General features: G+C 41.4%; 2 protein-coding genes across 3 annotated transcripts in view; both read right to left on the bottom strand.

The window, feature by feature from the left end:
* The window catches only part of LOC135522174 (thioredoxin-interacting protein-like), a 328,799-nt gene that overhangs the window by 20,017 nt on the left and 289,106 nt on the right, over positions 1–19,676 (bottom strand). The gene's annotated exons all lie outside the window — the stretch shown is intronic.
* Positions 7,026–11,666, bottom strand: LOC135522172 (cyclic AMP-responsive element-binding protein 3-like protein 4). Of its 2 annotated transcripts, none has more exons than XM_064948204.1 (10): positions 11,450–11,666; positions 10,584–10,724; positions 10,137–10,401; positions 9,848–9,990; positions 9,331–9,420; positions 9,009–9,115; positions 8,668–8,736; positions 8,482–8,566; positions 8,290–8,386; positions 7,026–8,198 (listed from the first exon to the last, which is right to left on the bottom strand). In XM_064948204.1, exons 2-10 carry the CDS (start codon positions 10,719–10,721, stop codon positions 7,873–7,875), a joined length of 1,320 nt encoding a protein of 439 aa, XP_064804276.1. In that variant the 5' UTR covers positions 10,722–10,724; positions 11,450–11,666; the 3' UTR covers positions 7,026–7,872. The 2 variants fall into 2 exon arrangements, with proteins under 2 accessions (XP_064804276.1, XP_064804275.1); XM_064948203.1 differs by having other exon boundaries at positions 10,569–10,724; positions 11,450–11,665.

Below are 19,676 nucleotides of genomic sequence, written 5' to 3'. Positions count from 1 at the left end.
GTTCAACTTTCTGGCCGACTCTCTTCTCTGTATACAGTGAGGGGGAAAAAGTATTTGATCCCCTGCTGATTTTGTACGTTTGCCCACTGACTATGAAATGTTCAGTCTATAACTTTAATGGTAGGTTTATTTGAACAGTGAGAGACAGAACAACAACAAAAATCCAGAAAAACGCATGTCAAAAATGTTATAAATTGATTTGCATTTTAATGAGGGAAATAAGTATTTGACCCCTCTGACTTTTGCAGTACTTGGTGGCAAAACCCTTGTTGGCAATCAGAGGTCAGACGTTTCTTGTAGTTGGCCACCAGGTTTGCACACATCTCAGGAGGGATTTTGTCCCACTCCTTTTTGCAGATCTTCTCCAAGTCATTAAGATTTCGAGGCTGACGTTTGGCAACTCGAACCTTCAGCTCCCTCCACAGATTTTCTATGGGATTAAGGTCTGGAGACAGGCTAGGCCACTCCAGGACCTTAATGTGCTTCTTCTTGAGCCACTCCTTTGTTGCCTTGGCCGTGTGTTTTGGCTCATTGTCATGCTGGAATACCCATCCACGACCCATTTTCAATGCCCTGGCTGAGGGAAGGAGGTTCTCACCTAAGATTTGACGGTACATGGCCCTGTCCATCATCCCTTTGATGCGGTGAAGTTGTCCTGTCCCCTTAGCAGAAAAACACCCCCAAAGCATAATGTTTCCACCTCCATGTTTGACGGTGTGGATGGAATTCTTGCGGTCTGATTCAAACAGAACATCCAGTTCCACCATCTTCTCACTTGTGTTTTCCTGTTGACAGCGGCTTCTTCTTCTTTGGATTTTGATGGCAGACTACATCCTATAAGGTGTACAGAAAGTACATGGGGGAATATAAGTATATATAAATAACACACAAAGGATAATTGGGCTAGGGGGTACAATATCACATTACACAAGGACCTGATGGGACATACATACACTTATCATTTTAACAGATTTTTTGTTAGTAGAGTGTTTAATTGTCTTAAAATACAGTTAAATTTATTTTTGTAAGGTAAGAAATTGTGGTGTTTTGTTTGTAAATGTACATTTGCGAGTAGAAATTTGGCCAAAAGAATAATAGAAATAAGTTGAAACAATTTTATGTAATTAATTCCATCGTAGGTAAAGAATCCAAGCAGTACATCCCTCCACAATAGTGTAAAATCTTCATAAATGTATTCAATTATAAATCTAATGATGTCTTGCCACAGTTTCCTTACATGAATACAATGCCAAAAAGATGCAACACCGTTTCTGGATGGTCATTACAAAAGGTACAATTTGAGATTATGTTTTCATTAAACTTCTTCATATAGTGGTTGGCAAGATAATATTTCTGAATAATTTTAAAGGAAACTTCTTTAATTTTGTTAACGAGTAGGTATGTGTGTGGCAACATCCAAACTTTTTCCAACAGATACTATCAACAAAACCGTTCCAATAAGGCATGACATAAGGTCAACATCCTGCTGACACAAGATTTGTATCACTCTGTTGTTGAATGGACCAAAAGAGAAACAAATACTAGTTGGCTCACCAATAAGATATTTATTATTTCGGAACCAATATTCTAAAAACAAAGAATTATTTTTATACAATATATCTCGATTATTCCATATATAATATCTGTGTGGAGAAAAATTATGCTTATAAATTTAGGACCATGACAAGAAAACCTGCCGATGATAAGCAGAGAGTTTCACTGGAACTTTGTCAATATTATAATTGCAAACCAACATGAAGTTAAGGCCACCAAAAGTAGATAAGACATGATGCGGAATAAAATTCCACATAGAAGTGGTTCTTCTTAGGAATTGTTCTTTCCAATTGAACTTAAAAGTATTATTTAAGGTGGTAAAGTCCAGAAAATTCATTCCACCATACTCATAAGTGTTCATTACAGCAGTTTAACAGTTTTCCTAATGTATTGGGTACGGTTTCTCCACAGAAAGTTGAAAAGCATCTGCTCTATCTCTTTGCTTATTTTACCATCAAGAGATAAAGATAAAGCGCCATATGTTAGCCTAGAGATACTTTAATGCTCGTCGAAATGGGTAGACCATGGCGCAGCGTGATTTGGGTTCATCATCATTTATTAGAATGTGAACCAGCAACAAAAATAATAAAGAGGATAAAACAAACAAACGATTGTACAGCCTTGTAGGGCTCAAAAGCAACAATACAAAAACATAGTCAAGATCCCACAAATCACAAATGGAAAATGGCTACCTAAATATGATCCCCAATCAGAGACAATAAACAGCTGCCTCTGATTGGGAACCATATCAGGCCACCATAGAAATACAATTCCCCTAGATAACCCACCCTAAATCACACCCCGACCCAACCAACATAGAGAATAAACCACTCTCTATGGTCAGTGTGACAGATACCTTCAGCCTTAGTTATTAGGACTCTTCCTTTTAAAGTTAAGTCACTCTGTAGCCATTGATTTAGCTTCTTCTGGGGTTTTTTAATAAGAGGGTAACATTTAGTAAGCCTCTAGACTTCTGATCCTTAGTAATGGTTATGCCTAAATATGTAAGTTCTTCTTTCACTGGAATACCATAATATGAAGGTGTCACAATCTTTGACAGCCATGAGTTCACGTGTATATTGTTTATTGTTTACTCAATGTGTAACTCTGTGTTGTCTGTTCACACTGCTATGCTTTATTTTGGCCAGGTCGCAGTTGCAAATGAGAACTTGTTCTCAACTAGCCTACCTGGTTAAATAAAGGTGAAATAAAATAAAAAGTATTCATGTTAAGATATAAACCAGACGCTTTGGAAAAGGATAGTATCATATTGATCGATATGGGAATTTGGTTATCGTCTTTCAGAAAAAGTGTAGTATTGCCAGCCAGCTGGCTTTTAATAATTTCTTTACCAGCTATGGAAATACCTTGTATACAGGACTATTAGTTAAAGAATTTGTAAGAAGTTGGGTGATTAATAAAAACAGATACGGAGAGATAGGACAACCTTGCCTAATTCCTTTCTTTAACTCAAATCGATGTGAGGTGCCATGTTTCCGTTTGACAGAGCTGTTACCATTTCTATAGAGAGTCTTAATAGCCGTACAGAAAAAATCCCCAAAGACAAATTTCTCAAGGGAGTGGGAAGAGGAACTGATGGTCTACTGTGTGAAATGCTTTATGAAAATCCAAAAATAATATGAAGCTATCCTCAGTTATTAGGTCTGAGTAGTCAAGTGTGTCTAATACTAGGCTGATTTTGTTAGAAATATGACTGTTCTTCATAAAGCCAGACCGTGTTTCATCAATGATTGCATCCAGGACTTATTTAATTATTTTTGAAAGTAGTAAGGCTTATATCTTAAAGTCATTATTGAGAAGTCAAATTGGACGCCAGTTATTGATGAGCAGCATTTCTTTTTTAGGCTTAGGTATCAGTGTTATTTCCCCTGACTCATTGTAGGAGGGAGAACATTGTTTTTAATACTTGTTAAAAAGACTTCAAGTAGGAAGGGAGCTTCTTGTTCAGAAAATAATTTGTCAAATTCTGAAGTAATTCCATCAACATCTGGGGATTTATTGTTCTTTCGATGTTTGAAAGACTATAATCTCTTCAACTTTGATGGGTTCATCACACTGTTAGATTCTGTATCACTGATAGAGTGAACATTATTCAGTGAGTCAAAAAACGTATATGTGGATTCCTGAGAGTGCATAGAGCTATACAATTTCCTGTAAAAATTGCTACAGTATTTAGTGATTCATTTTTGGTAATCTGTAATAACACCATCAATGTTTAACTTATGGATAGTGTTATTTGTAGAGTGAAATTTCTCACGTCTAAAGAACTAGGATCCCCATACTGTTTTTATTTTATTTACTTTTCTGCTCTTTTGCACACCAGTATCTCTACCTGCACATGTTCATCTGATCATTTATCACTCCAGTGTAAATCTGCTAAATTGTAATTATTCACTCCTATGGCCTATTTATTGCCTACCTCCTCATGCCTTTTGCACACAATGTACTGTATATAGATAAAAAAATATACTATGTTATTGACTTGTTTATTGTTTACTCCATGTGTAACTCTGTGTTGTTGTCTGTTCACACTGCTATGCTTTATATTGGCCAGGTCGCAGTTGCAAATGAGAACTTGTTCTCAACGAGCCTACCTGGTTAAATAAAGGTGAAATAAAAAAATAAAAAATTCTGTTCTCCCTCCTCAAGCCATTTTTTCCTAGATCTAATAAAGTCTACTTCTGCTTTTAATCTATATATATTATCCAGTTTATTTAATCTATATATATTATCCAGTTTATTTTGTAACTCAATCAGTTCAATCTTCTCCTCACCCGATAGGCCGGCTGGGGACCTCTGAGAAAGGGAAGTTATCTTAATGATCACCTTTTCCTCCTCAGCTCTTCTGGTCGTAGCAAGATTCCTACCATATTTTCTAAGGTATTTGGACACCTCAAATGTAAAGAGCTCCCAGTTCTTGCAATATGATTTTTCTTCACAAGCCCTTTCCCAATAAGTGTGAGAGCAGATCTTTAACCTCAAACTTAACTATATTATTATTTAATTACGAGCTATTTAGCTTCTAGTAGGATGCTCTATCAAGGTCAGTATCAAGGGTAAATATTTTGATATCAATGTAAATGGCCCTATGAACTGAGGGGAGTAGCACAAATATTTGTAGTAACACACTCACTATCAATACATTTGGATATAAGCAAAAAATCTATTCTGGACTCTCTGGAACCTGTTTTGTTACTCCAAGTGAACGATCTGTTGACCGGAAACCTCTCTCTCCATATATCATTAAGATCAAACTTTTCCATAAAAGTATTAAAGTATTAAACCCAAAGTATTAAACCCAAATTCTGATTGGTTGGCCTACCTGGGTGCCATCTATCAGATGAATTATCTATAGTAATGTTAAAGTCCTCTCCTATCAATAATAAAGAATTGGGAAATTTAGATAACCAATGAAGTATATGTTTCTCCATAGATTCAAGCAACTCATCATTCTCATGTTTGGTGTTGTACCTGTAGAAGTTTACAGCAATGAGCGTAATGTCATTGTAACTGATCACAAGACAAATAAAGTGACCAAAGGGGTCACATTCCGAGTCTAGAATATTACCACCAAAGATATTGTTCACTGTAGTGACACCAGTAGAGCGTTCAGATCCATATCGTTGTCCCACTGTGACCTCCAGAAGTTGGCATCAGTAGAAATTGAGTGAGACTCTTGAAAAAAGCAAAAATCTGTTCGAAATTGTTTAGCAAATAAAAAGAAATACCTTGCGCTTCACATTGTTTCGTAACCCCCTAGCATTAAGAGAAACTATAGACAAAGACAAAATAACAAAGACAATTTAAAAGTATAAACTGTAGAATGAGTCAAAAACGTTGGAGCAGTGAACATAAGCGATAAGGAACCGAGATATGCACCATTTAAGTCAATTTAAAGAGAAAATAGCTTATACCATAAACTCTGAGCTAGTTGTTATCCGGATTTTGAAATTTAACTTAACAGAAAATTATTTTCAAAACCAAACCAAGGGTTCTCTGTAGTAAGAGAGACTAAAACCCCTCTTTAGTGCTATCAGGCACTTTTCTGATAAATAAAATACAAAATATTAATTTCAAAAATAAAAGAGTACCTACTATTTTAAGTGCATATGAAAACTGATTAGAAAAAAAATAGAGTAAAAAATGTTTTACATATACATGTTCCTAAGACCTTTCTCACTTGGCAATAACTAATAATAACTAAATAGAACAATAACTGTGTAAAGTCAGAACAGACCTGAATGCCCCTTTAAAACAGTATTTTAGTTACTGTATACATAAAAAACAAATACAACTTTCAGTCTTCTTCGTGAGTTTGTAAACAAAATACACCTTCCTCTGGTCTGGTCATACAATAACAAGCTAATCAATTATTGAGGTACCATTGAGGTACCTGAGTGTTCCGAAAAAGAGTCACCTGAGGCTTGTTAGGTAATGTTAATCAGTACAAGGAAAATGAGAATACCATGGCTGAAACCACCATCTGTTCCCTCTGGTGAGATTCTAGGGATGAAAATAGATTTCTGAACCGTTGATGAAGCCTTGTCCTCAGACGAAGTAATCATCCTCCGGGCTGAGATGCTCGGCGAAACGCAGACCATGGCTCTGAAGGAACGTGTTCTTCCTAGCAGCTTTCCAGACGGCATTCCTGTAGTATCTGGCAGTGAAGAGGATGATGATACCCCTTGGTCTTGAATCGTTTTGCTGTTGCTTCTTGCCGAGGTGATGCACGTTGATGGTATCACCAACTTTGTTCTTCTCTGCAGGCATAACTTCTTGGCAGATGCGGGGCGGCAGGGTAGCCTAGTGGTTAGAGCATTGGACTAGTGACCGGAAGGTTGCAACTTCAAATCCCCAAGTTGACAAGGTACAAATCTGTCATTGAAAATAAGAATTTGTTCTTAACTGACTTGCCTAGTTAAATAAAGGTTAAAAAAATGTGGATAGCCTCTTGTTGAACATCCTCATTCTCCACCTCTGGCACACCATAGAGTCTCAGGTTCCATCTTCTTGTGTATTTCTCCAGATCAGTGAGACGTCTATGGTAGACATTGTTATTCTGTTCCACATTTAACACACGTTTTCAACTTTAGCCACTCCCATTTTGACATCCTTGATTACAAGACATGCAAACTTCAGTCTTTTTCAAGCCTTTGATAACCACAGTGTTTGCGCCTACCATTGTCTCAATGGCGTCAGACCTGGAGTTGATGAGTAAGGAGAGGGTAGCCACGATGTCAGAGTCCATGTTGGGTTTTTTGGAGGGTGGAGGTTTGCACGGAGTAACCGGTAAAGAGGGGAACTCGTCATCTTCAGCAGCATTCAAAAGCATGAGATTATCCTTAGGGCAAACATTGTTATGGCAGTTGTCAATACATTTTTAATGGATTTCTTCCATGCTCTGAATACTCAAACTTCAGGTAGGCTACATAATTACGATAAAGCAAAACCAGTATTGTTCCCATTTAATAAATATAAAAAGTCAAGTAAAGCACATAAAATAGGACACCAGCAACCACTAAAATTAGGATAGCAAGTTTTGTGAAGAGTATACATTTGGACCACAATTCCATGCTTAAGATAAGGACATGTTTGGATTGTACACACTGTTTACCTCTTAACTGAATGAGGGCCAAAGGACATTTTTAAGTGCACGCAAAAGACAGTTTGCTTACAGTGCCAAATGAGTCTCTCAGCATTCAGTTATGGGAGCTGCAAACTACATTAAGCACAGATGCCAGTCAGAAACTAGCTAGGCAGTTTCACAAACAGTTTGCACATGAGTAGTTAGTTAGTCCAAAACATAATCCATCGATGTAGGCTCACTTTCAAGGAGTGTGTGTGTGGTGTACACTAAGACTTGCTTAAAGAATGCATAGCCAAAACAATATATTCATATCTGTGGTGTTTTTGAGGCTACAATCTAACAACCTTCATCCTTCCCACAGGATGTACTAACTAACTCCTCGGAGTTCAAAGTTAGAAATGTACTGAAATCTTTACCATACAAACATTAAGAAGTGGTGCTTAAATAGAAAAGTCAAAACAGTCAAAAATGTTTAACCCATTTTGAGGACCATTCCACCGAATCCCAGATTAAACTTTGTTTGCACCACAGCACCAAAAAAGAGTAAGGCAATGGTTAGGCATTGAAGGCACCCAAAGGGGTCTTGTTGAAAACCAATGTGGTAATGGGGCAGCATATTGGACTTGTCCATTGTTCATAATGAATTCAAGGAGTTTTGAAGAGCTCTATAAAGCAAATGGAATGTAGTCAAACTAGTTCATCAACAATGTCTACATCTCATCAGTGTGGGCTGGTTTGGTGGGGTCAAGGCTTGCACTCCCTTTTCCTGTTGCTGACACCAGGGCCAAAGGTTCAGTCTGCCCTTCATCCAGAGTCGAGCTGTTCCCTGGTTGGCTCTCCTCCAGGGCCACATCCTCAATGTCAGTGATTTTGGGACTTTCTATTGGTTGCTTTGGTATTATGGAAGCATCCGGGGGTTCTGATTGGCTGAGGTCACGGGAAACGGGTAGGGTATCGGGCTGAATGATACGGTTGTCCACATCCTCAGCAGCTTGCAAGGATGAAGCAGGATCTGTGAGGATGCTTCTGGAGATAACTGAAATGGTAAAGAAGAGGGAAGGCTATTTAACTTTCATCATTTTCAGAAGAAAAATTATCCATTATTAATTCCTAAATGGATAACTAACCTCCTTTTGGTGTATAGTCCTCTTCTATGGATGAGGCGCCCCAGTGGAAGGGGCTGTAACTTGGGAAGATGATGAGGCCCAGAGAGAAGATGATAATCTGATGGGAAACAACAGACACACGTTCAATTCACTTTTTTTTAAGATCACCCTGAAAGTACCCAAAGGCATGGATGAAAGACATGTTGATCTCACCATGACGCAGGTGCTGGTCTGTGCTGCTTTAGTGACCGTCTGCTTGATCAGCGACTGTAGTCTGCGCAGCTGAGCCAGGAGAGACCTGTGCGTGGAGATATTATAAAAACACCAGAACTAACAAGACACAAACATCTTCATTGAGCATCATCAGTGCAAAAAGGTGATGTTAGCCAATTAACTTACATGTTGTGTTTCTCCAGCTGTTCCACGGTCCTCTGCAGCTCTTTGTTTTGCACTGAGCAAGCTGCTGCCCTGAGACACAGAAAATACCTAGGGTCACTGACAGAAAAGTATTCCTACTGTCCGACAGTGTCACACCATTGGGGAGAGTCAACAATAACTCAGTGGCAGAATTGAACATAAGGACCCATTGTCAGGACTTCCTACTGCACATGCCTCACTGTTGTACCACAAATGAAAATGCTAAGGAAATGCAAGTGACTTGTTTATAGAGAATATTATCCACCATGGACTACATAGTGGGTCCAATTTTCATGGAGCCTAATTGAAGCCTCAGGCCTCACCTGCTCTCAAGCCCATCCACATAGTCCTTCTTCCTGCGACGGCTGTCTTGGGCTGACTGTTTGTTGCGTATTTTGCGTCTCACTTTTTTCAGAATCCGTTCCTCAGCCTAGAAGGGAATTCAGTCCAGTACATTTAGATGCAATTCAACTCAGAGATAAACAATTTCAGTCAATTTCAGTCAAATCATATAAAATATACAGCAAAGTCATTTGTTATGTCAAAGTTGTTATGCAAAAGTAATGTAATCCAAGTGCATGCAGGGAAGTAATGGATTTGGGGTACATAGAATAGTGTACCATCTACTGTGCGTGTGTGTCTGACCTTGGTGAGGGGCAGGTTGTTGGGCAGAGATATCCCCTCTTGGTTCAGCAGTTTCTGCTCCTCCTCAGTCAGTGTGAGGTCAGGGTAAAGCTGATCAGGAGAAGAGGGTATTGTGTTTATAATTCTCACGACCATAATCCCATGGAGAGACACTTGAACAACCACCGGGGTCTCAGACTAACAATCCCCCTCCCCCACTATCTTCTTATTGTGCCTATTTATCCATTCATTAGGGATTGAGGCCTATGGAGTTCACCACATCTTTACAATAAATGTGCAGGCTTCCTGTATAAATCATCGGGAAAGATTGTCACTATGTAATTACATCTAATTTGATGGTAAAAACATTCCCTATTCATTTGGGATTGAGCCCTGCAGCTTTGTCCTAATGCATACGGCGGGATCTTCACAACAGATGCCATTGAATATGGACTTATCTTGGCATAAGACCACTTTTGTGGTGTGAAAATATCAAAAACTCTTATTTTGGAGTCAACTTGCCCCTTTTAAGTCTCACCAGTGGGCTGTCTGGACTGGTGGGGCCTGAGGTGGTACCAGAGTGGGTAGAAAGATGACCATGGTCAAATCTACCAGCGGATACTAGGGGTAACTCATTGACGATACAGGACTCTGAGATCAACATCTGAGTACTCCAATCATCTGTAGCAGAAGACGTAGGAAAAGAGAATAAACTCCCACCCAACACACATGGACTCACACACACAGATGCGTGTGCGCTAGCGTACACACACACACACACACACACACACACACACACACACACACACACACACACACACACTCACCCAGTTCTATGGAAATGACATCAACACTATGCTGCTCTGGCTCCGTCTTGATGTTGGCCAGGGTGCTGATGTCATAGACCACCTGATAGATAGTTGTGGGGACCTGAGAGGGGTCCACCGTGGCACTTAGGGGACTCTTGGAGCAGGGTTCCTCAGAGATGCCACTGTCGCTCTCTGAGGAGGTCTCCACTGGGTCTCTGGTAGGGAAGACGTCATTTGGATTGATGGCATAAAGTACATCCTCTGGCTCGCTGTCGTTTAGACCCTGTAACATATGGAGAGGAATTAGGTAATACTTTAAGCAAATGGGTATAATACATTATTACATGTTAATAATGTTTTAATAAATAAAGTTGAGTAAATATTGCCCCAGGTCTTTACAACTTGGCTCACTATATTGTACAACTAGTCATAATGGGAAACCATCCGCACACTTTGGGGGTCTACCGTGCATTCATCCAGGGTTTTTTCAGAGCCAGCATAGATAACATCAGAGCAAGAAAATGGTCCTTCCAGTCCCCAACTCTCCTCTGTCATATTGTCCTCTTTGTGACAGAAAAACAGCTCTCCATTCTCTATATCCATGTCCTAGAAGAAACAAAACAGCAGTTAGAAGTATTACAAAATATTTATCAATTCAGTTCACATTTGTGTACTTATTGCACTGTCACTCTTACAACTCTTTGTTATTAAAGTGTTTGAAACTCATATCTATGTAGTTGTAGTTGGAGATTTATAAAGCATGAAGGTGTGGCAACTGCTCAGAGAGCTGTTAAAGGGTGGAGCTATATCTATTATTACTGTTTGATCAGTGGGAGTCCTTTCCCAAGAGGATATATCAGCATCCTGGTGCACGCACGCACAAACACAGACAGTTGTATTAAAAACTGATAGGCTTTCTTAATAGCAATTGTACCCCCTCATAAAATCTGTTACCCTTTTTTGGCTTCATATTTAATATGTAGGCCTACTAGTTAGGCTAGCAGAAATAATACTATCACGTGACCCACACCAGTAGTCTTTAATAAACTATAGTCTGTATATACGTATGTTTTCTATATCGTAGGCTATTGCCTGAATATTTCAGCCAAGTGTTCAGATAATGATCTCACGCTATTAAATGCCGGAACTTAAATAAAGTTTATCCATTAAAATTCATCATTCGCAAACGAATGCCTTCTTGGTTCGTATTAGATGTTGAGTTTGACACGACACCACGGTCATGTATAGGATTCCGTTCCCTGTCAAGCAGGATAAACAAGTGTTACATTGTACTCTCCAACTATAGCTTCATGACACCACAAACAACTTACTTGTCTGCTGCTGTTTTCAGAAGAGATGATTCTTCCGAATATAGTATATATATAGGTCTACTTCAAGAGCATTACAACAATAGAAGGCCCAACGTGAGTAGAAAAATGCAGACGAGCAGTGTTTAAAGATCAACCAGTGTAAGACGCATTTCTCCCAAAAATCCAGCTGGCAATTCTCATGTCAATCATCCCGGAGGGCGAATAACCATACTGACACGGCGGATGTGCGTCGCCTGTACGCAACAGTTGGCTCTAAAATCACTAACTAATAGAGTATGTGGATTTCTCTCAGTGTCTTACTTATTCCATAATGCAAAAACATGTCCTTTTTATAAATCAGTACATTTACACCAACGTTGTACAGTTCATAAACGTAAAAAAAAACGAAGTCCCTCCCACTTTACCTCTGATTCGGCAGGGCAATTTATGTGTGAATACTTCGTGGGCACAATGTAGCAGTGAATTAGATATTGTACTGGACATACTGGAAAAGAACAGTTACAGTATCGTATTGAACTCAAAAGACTTAGACTTTTGCCAACATTCTCTATTGAGACGTTTTTGCAGTAGGAAAGTCAGAGCAAAATCAAAGGATCATGGCAAAATCTAAAAGTGTGTCACACCATCTGGAGTTCTGACTTTAAACAGGTCATGGATATCTCAAAGCAGTGTTGATGGTTTGTAATACATGGCTGGCACTTCAATGATGGCTGGAAGAGCCTGGTCGGTTGGTGTTCCTTGCAAAAATGGATAGCAGGGTGGTGAGTCAATCTTTGTATGTGTTCACTGCTCTCTTTGCACTTATCTATTTACAATAGACACTTATCTTTTTGTCTCACCATTCTTTGTAGTTGATTGACTGATCAAGAATGGAAAAGGCAGCCAAATGTTGCGATCTTGAATGTAACTTTGTGAAATTGTATCATTCCCTTTACCCTGTAGGTGGCGTTAGAGTCTGTCCTGCTGGTGGATGGTGGGGAGACCATTGTGGTGCAAGGGCTGTGGGTGGCTCCTAGTGTGAGTGGTCAGGGGATTACTGGTGCCATCCAGAGATATGTGACAGTGTATTCCTGCAGTTACTTTCCACAGGTCACTTGCCCGAAGACTGTGCTGAGGACACGATCCCACACCTGAAAAACTGTATAGATATCACCTGTTGGCCAAAGAGGTAGGCCTACATAGCTTGCATGCCAGTGTGGTTTGTATTGAGCAGGGACGTGCACAACTGTAGTCCTTGATGGCCACAGTTCTGAGGCCCAGTCATTTCACATATAACATTCTCTAGTTGTGTAATTTACAATTATACACTACCATTCAAAAGTTTAGGGTCACTTAGAAATGTCCTTGTTTTTGAAAACACATTTTTTGTCCATTAAAATAACATTAAATTGATCAGAAATACAGTGTAGACATTGTTAATGTTGCAAATGACTATTGTAACAGGAAACAGCAGATTTTTTTTATGGAATATCTACATAGGCGTACAGAGGCCCATTATCAGCAACCATCACTCCTGTGTTCTAATTTGAACTTGTACTTTTAAAAATCCAACTCTCTAAAAACAAGTCCCTCACCGTTGCCGCCTGCTATAGACCACCCTCTGCCCCCAGCTGTGCTTTGGACACCATATGTGAACTGATTGCCCCCCATCTATCTTCAGAGCTCGTGCTTCTAGGTGACCTAAACTGGAACATGCTTAACACCCCAGCCATCCTACAATCTAAGCATGATGCCTTCCATCTCACACAAATTATCAATGAACCTACCAGGTACCACCCCAAAGCCGTTAACACGGAACCCTCATAGATATCATCCTAACCATCTTGCCCTCTAAATACACCTTTGCTGTTTTTAACCAAGATCTCAGCGATCACTGCCTCATTGCATGCATCCGTAATGGGTCAGCGGTCAAGCAACCTCCACTCATCACTGTCAAGCGCTCCCTGAAACACTTCAGCGAGCAGGCCTTCTAATCGACCTGGCCCGGGTATCCTGGAAGGATATTGACCTCATCCCGTCAGTAGAGGATGCCTGGTTATTTTTTTAAATGCCTTACTCACCATCTTAAATAAGCATGCCCCATTCAAGAAATTAGGACCAGGAACATATATAGCCCTTGGTTCTCTCCAGACCTGACTGCCCTTAACCAACACAAAAACATCCTATGGCGTTCTGCATTAGCATCGAGTCTGCCGATAAGAATGCAGTGATTGACAGTGTCGAAAGCCTTGGCCCGGCCCGGCTGCACTGTATTGTATTTTATCGATGGCGGTTATGATATCATTTAGGATCTTGAGCGTGGCTGAGGTGCACCGATGACCAGCTCGGAAACGAGATTGCATAGTGGAGAAGGCATGGTGGGATTCGAAATGGTCGGTGAACTGTTTGTTAACTTGGCTTTTGAACACTTTAGAAAAGGCAGGGTAGGATAGATATAGGTCTATAACAGCTTGGGTCTAGAGTGTCAGACACTGCAAGGACATCAGGGTTGGCGGAGTGTGCTAAAGCAGTGAATAAAACAAACTTCGGGAGGAGGCTTCTGATGTTAACATGCAGGAAACCAAGGCTTTTACAATTACAGAAGTCATCAAATGAAAGCACCTGGGGAATAGGAGTGGAACTGGGGGCTACAGGGCCTGGGTTAACCACTACATCACCAGAGGAACAGAGGAGGAGTATGATGAGGGTATGGCTAAAGGCTATAAGAACTAGTCGTCTAGTACGTTGGGGACAGAGAATAAAAGGAGCAGATTTCTGGGAGTGTTAGAATAGATTCAGGGCATAATGTACAGACAATGGTATGGCAGGATGTGAGTACAGTGAAGGTAAACCTAGGCGTTGAGTGGTGATGGGAGAGGTATCGCCCCTGGAGGCACCAGTTAAGCTAGGTGAGGTCTCCACATGTGTTTGGGGTTGGACAAAAGAGCTATCTAAGGCATTTTGAGCGGGACTGAGGGCTCTACAGTGAAATAAAACAATAAGAACTAGCCAAAACAGCCGAGTGATCATAGGGGCAAAAGAGAAGCAATGGTTGAGCCAGGGTGCCGTTCTGTAGTCACTGACTACGCTAGGCGAGCAGGGGACACAGCGTTCAGAAAAGCTAGCAGGCCGGGGCTTGTAGATGGTTCTTCGGCAACATCGTAACAGAATAGCGGAGGTATTGTATCCCTAGAATTAGCTGCTATATGGGCCTAGCTCGAGGCTAGCTCAAGGCTAGATGGTGCTTGCTTCAGGACAGAGGTGTTCGCTAACAGTAGCAACTCGTTTGCAGCTAGCTAGCTGCGATGATCCGGTGTAATGATCCAGAGCGGCAGGAATCCGGTGTTGTGGTAGAGAGAAGCAGTCCGATATGTTCTGGGTTGATATCGCGCCGTGCAAACTGACAGGTGACCAGGTGGCGAATCGCATCTCTGCATGTCTGGCAGACATATCAGTGTGGATGACGGATCACCACCTCAAGCTGAACCTCGGCAAGACGGAGCTGCTCTTCTTCCCGGGGAAGGACTGCCCGTTCCATGATCTCGCCATCACGGTTGACAACTCCATTGTGTCCTCCTCCCAGAGCGCTAAGAACCTTGGCGTGATCCTGGACAACACCCTGTCGTTCTCAACCAACATCATGGCGGTGGCCCGTTCCTGTAGGTTCATGCTCTACAACATCCGCAGAGTACGACCCTGCCTCACACAGGAAGCGGCGCAGGTCCTAATCCAGGCACTTGTCATCTCCCGTCTGGATTACTGCAACTCGCTGTTGGCTGGGCTCCCTGCCTGTGCCATTAAACCCCTACAACTCATCCGGAACGCCGCAGCCCGTCTGGTGTTCAACCTTCCCAAGTTCTCTCACGTCACCCCGCTCCTCCGCTCTCTCCACTGGCTTCCAGTTGAAGCTCGCATCCGCTACAAGACCATGGTGCTTGCCTACGGAGCTGTGAGGGGAACGGCACCGCAGTACCTCCAGGCTCTGATCAGGCTCTACACCCAAACAAGGGCACTGCGTTCATCCACCTCTGGCCTGCTCGCCTCCCTACCACTGAGGAAGTACAGTTCCCGCTCAGCCCAGTCAAAACTGTTCGCTGCTCTGGCCCCCCAATGGTGGAACAAACTCCCTCACGACGCCAGGACAGCAGAGTCAATCACCACCTTCCGGAGACACCTGAAACCCCACCTCTTCAAGGAATACCTAGGATAGGATAAGTAATCCTTCTCACCCCCCCTTAAATGATTTAGATGCACTATTGTAAAGTGGCTGTTCCACTGGATGTCAGAAGGTGAATTCACCAATTTGTAAGTCGCTCTGGATAAGAGCGTCTGCTAAATGACTTAAATGTAAATGTAATGTTGTCCTCGCTAAGGCTGACTGAAGACTGCTAGCCATGGCTAACAAGGACTAGTAGCTAGTTAGTTGGCTAGCTCCTGATGGAAGTTCCAGTTATAAGGAATAAAAATAGCAGAGCCGTACCACATTGAGTGAGGCGGGTTGCAAGAAAGTATATTTAGTTCCATAGATAGAAAGTGAGATTAAGATATATACGAAATAGACCAGCTATTTACACAGGATAAGATACGGGATAAAACAAAGACAAACATCCTACTGCTACGCCATCTTGGATCCGGTGTGTCGGATTGTGTTGTTGAGCATTCATGTATATATAATAACACCGTAAATTCAAAAGCTGTATCTACATACTGAATTCCAAACCAGGCCTTTAGCCAAAATGTCAGACAATATGTTTAATATATTCATGTCCTTTATACTGTATTTCGTGGTTTATCCGTATTATGGAAAATCTAATTGGATAAGATCTCCTGTATACTATGGCAAAATAGGACAGTTATTTATGGCTTCAGGGGCAGAAAGACAGAGTTGTGCCTTGTCAGGTAGGTGGGTTTGAACTTGCAAGCTTCCAGTTACTAGTCCAATGCTCTAACCACTAGGCTACCCTGCCGCCCCACAGAACTCTGTTTTTCTCTTTTTTATACAAGGCAAGGCTTGCCTCTTTATGATCTCACATGATCTCACCTCATAAGAACTGGGTTGTGGCATCAGCAATTTCTGCCTCAATAAATACATAAAAAAATTGTGTTGGTGATCTTTTGAAAAACACAGAACAATATACTATGCAATCAAGATATTTTTATTCTACAGGAAGTAATAACATACATTACCCAGTGAGCAAAATTGCTTTGAAAATACTTTTCGATACGTTGACATCACGTGCATTTCAGGTGCCGAATGAAAGGTTAGAAGACGTCTTATTCAGACATCAAAAATATGTCTGTAATGGATGTCAAAAAGACAATTTACAGACGTGAAAAATATGTCTTTTTCTGTCATTGATTCTATGGACAAATTTCAACTGCACATACATTCTCAATGAAGTAAGCATTCTATCACAAGAATATAGGAAAGACTGCAACTGAAGTATTTGATCACCTACCAACCAGTAGTTCTGCTTTTCTGATGTATCAAATACTAATGTCATGCAATAAAATGCAAATGAATTACTTAAAAATCATACAATGTGATTTTCTGGATTTTTGTTTTAGATTTTGTCTCTCACAGTTGAAGTGTACCTATGATAAAAATTACAGGCCTCTACATGCTTTGTAAGTAGGAAAACCTGCAAAATCGGCAGTGTATCAAATACTTGTTCTCCCCACTGTATGAGTGTCTGCTGAATGACCAAATAAAAAAAACGTGGATTGATGGCAGCCTTGTGAGGAAACTGAAAGAGAGAGATGCTGCTTAAACACGGCAAGGTGACCAGGCACAATTGTATGGTTAAACAGTATAAATATGATCAATACAGATAGATTAAGATGACAAGACACTAGTATAGGGACAAAGTGGAGGGGCAATTCAGCGGGTCTGACAAAATACGTATCTGGCAGCGGCTTCTAACATCCATGGATTTCAAAAAGAAAGCCAATCACGTCAGACACCAACGCCGCTCTACCGGATGAGCTGTTTTGTTGCCTTACAACCTGGAATTAAAATGTATTTTTTGGAGGTTTGTATCATTTGATTTACCCAACATGCCTACCACTTTTAAGATGCAAAATATGTTTTATTGTGAAACAAACAAGAAAAAAAAACTGTCAAAAAAACTGTCAACTTGAGAGTGCATAACTATTCATCCCCCCAAAGTCAATAATTTGTAGAGCCACCTTTTGCAGAAATTACAACAGTTTCCCAGTCCCTGCTGATGAAAAACATCCCCACATGCTGCCACCGCCATGTTTCACGGTGGGGATGGTGTTCTCCGAATGATGAGAGGTGTTGGGTTTGCGCCAGACATAGCGTTTTCCTTGATGGCCCAAAAGCTCAATTTTAGTCTCATCTACCTTCCTCCATTTATTTAATTAGGCAAGTCAGTTAAGAACAAACTCTTATTTTCAATGACAGCCTAGGTACAGTGGGTTAACTACCTTGTTCAGGAGCAGAACAACAGATTTTTACCTTGTCAGCTCCTTCCGGTTACTCGTCCAACGCTCTAACCACTAGGCTACCTGCCGGCTACTTTCCATTTGGTTGGGGAGTCTCCCACATGCCTTTTGGCGAACACCAAAGGTGTATGCTTATTTTCTTCCTTAAGCAATGGCTTTTTTTCTGGCCACTCTTCTATAAAGCCCAGCTCTGTGAAGTGTACAGCTTAAAGTGGTCCTGTGGACAGATACTCCAATCTCCGCTGTGGAGCTTTGCAGCTCCTTCAGGCTTATCTTTGGTCTTTTTTGCCTCTGATTAACGCTCTCCTTGCCTGGTCCGTGGGTTTTGGTGGGCGGCCCTCTCTTGGCAGGTATGTTTTGGTGCCATATTCTTTCAATTTTTTATAATGGATTTAATGGTGCTCTGTGGGATGTTCAAAGTTTCTGATATTTTTTTATAACCCAACCCTGATCAGTACTTCACAACTTTGTTCCTGACCTGTTTGGAGAGCTCCTTGATCTTCATGGTGCCTCTTGCTTGTTTGTGCCCCTTGCTTAGTGGTGTTACAGACTCTGGGGCCTTTCAGAACAGGTGTATATCTACTGAGTTCATGTGACAAATCAAAGTTTATTTGTCACGTGCGCCGAATACAACAGGTGTAGACCTTACAGTGAAATGCTTACTTACAGGCTCTAACCAATGGTGTGAAAAAAAGGTATGTGTGTGTGTAGGTAAGTAAAGAAATAAAACAACAGTAAAATTTGAGTACAACAGTACACATTTGAAAAAAGAGTAGCAAGGCTATATACAGACACATGTTAGTCAGGCTTATTGAGGTAGTATGTACATGTAGGTATAGTTAAAGTGACTATGCATATAAGATAAACAGAGAGTAGCAACAGCGTAAAAGAGGGGTTGGGGGGGAGCACAATGCAAATAGTCCGGTTACCTGGTCACCTGTTCAGGATTCTTATGGCTTGGGGGTTTAAACTATTGAGAAGCCTTTTTGTCCTAGACTTGGCACTCAGGTACCTCTTTCCATGCGGTAGTAGAGAGAACAGTCTGACTGGGGTGGCTGGGGTCTTTGACAATTTTTAGGGCCTTCCTCTGACACTGCCTGGTGTAGAGGTCCTGGATGGCAGGCAGCTTTGCCCCAGTGATGTACTGGGCCGTACGCACTACCCTCTGAAGTGCCTTGCGGTCGGAGGCCGAGCAATTGCCGTACCAGGCAGCGATGCAACCGGTCAGGATGCTCTCGATGTTGCAGAACCTTTTGAGGATCTCAGGACCCATGCCAAATCTTTTTAGTTTCTTAGTTTCATGAGGGGGAATAGGCTTTGTCGTGCCCTCTTCACAACTTGGTATTTTTGGACAAATCTAGTTTGTTGTTGATGTGGACACCAAGGAATTTGAAGCTCTCAACCTGCTCCACTACAGCCCCGTCGATTGAGAATGGGAGCGTGCTCGGTCCTCCTTTTCCTGTAGTCCACAATCATCTCCTTAGTCTTGGTTATGTTGAGGGATAGGTTGTTATTCTGGCACCACCCGGCCAGGTCTCTGACCTCATCCCTATAGGCTGTCTTGTCGTTGATCAGGCCTACCACTGTTGTGTCATCAGCAAACTTAATGATGGTGTTGGAGTTGTGCCTGGCCATGCAGTCGTGGGTGAACAGGGAGTACAGGAGGCGACTGAGCACGCACCCCTGGGGAGCTCCAGTGTTGAGGATCAGCGTGGCAGATGTGTTGCTACCTACCCTCACCACATGGGGGCGGTCTGTCAGGAAGTCCAGGATCCAGTTG

The sequence above is a fragment of the Oncorhynchus masou genome, chromosome 30 (genome assembly GCF_036934945.1).
Source record: "Oncorhynchus masou masou isolate Uvic2021 chromosome 30, UVic_Omas_1.1, whole genome shotgun sequence".
NCBI classification, from domain to species: domain Eukaryota; kingdom Metazoa; phylum Chordata; class Actinopteri; order Salmoniformes; family Salmonidae; genus Oncorhynchus; species Oncorhynchus masou.
Note: the sequence above shows the minus strand (reverse complement) of the source record. Positions and strands in the feature narration are given on the sequence as shown.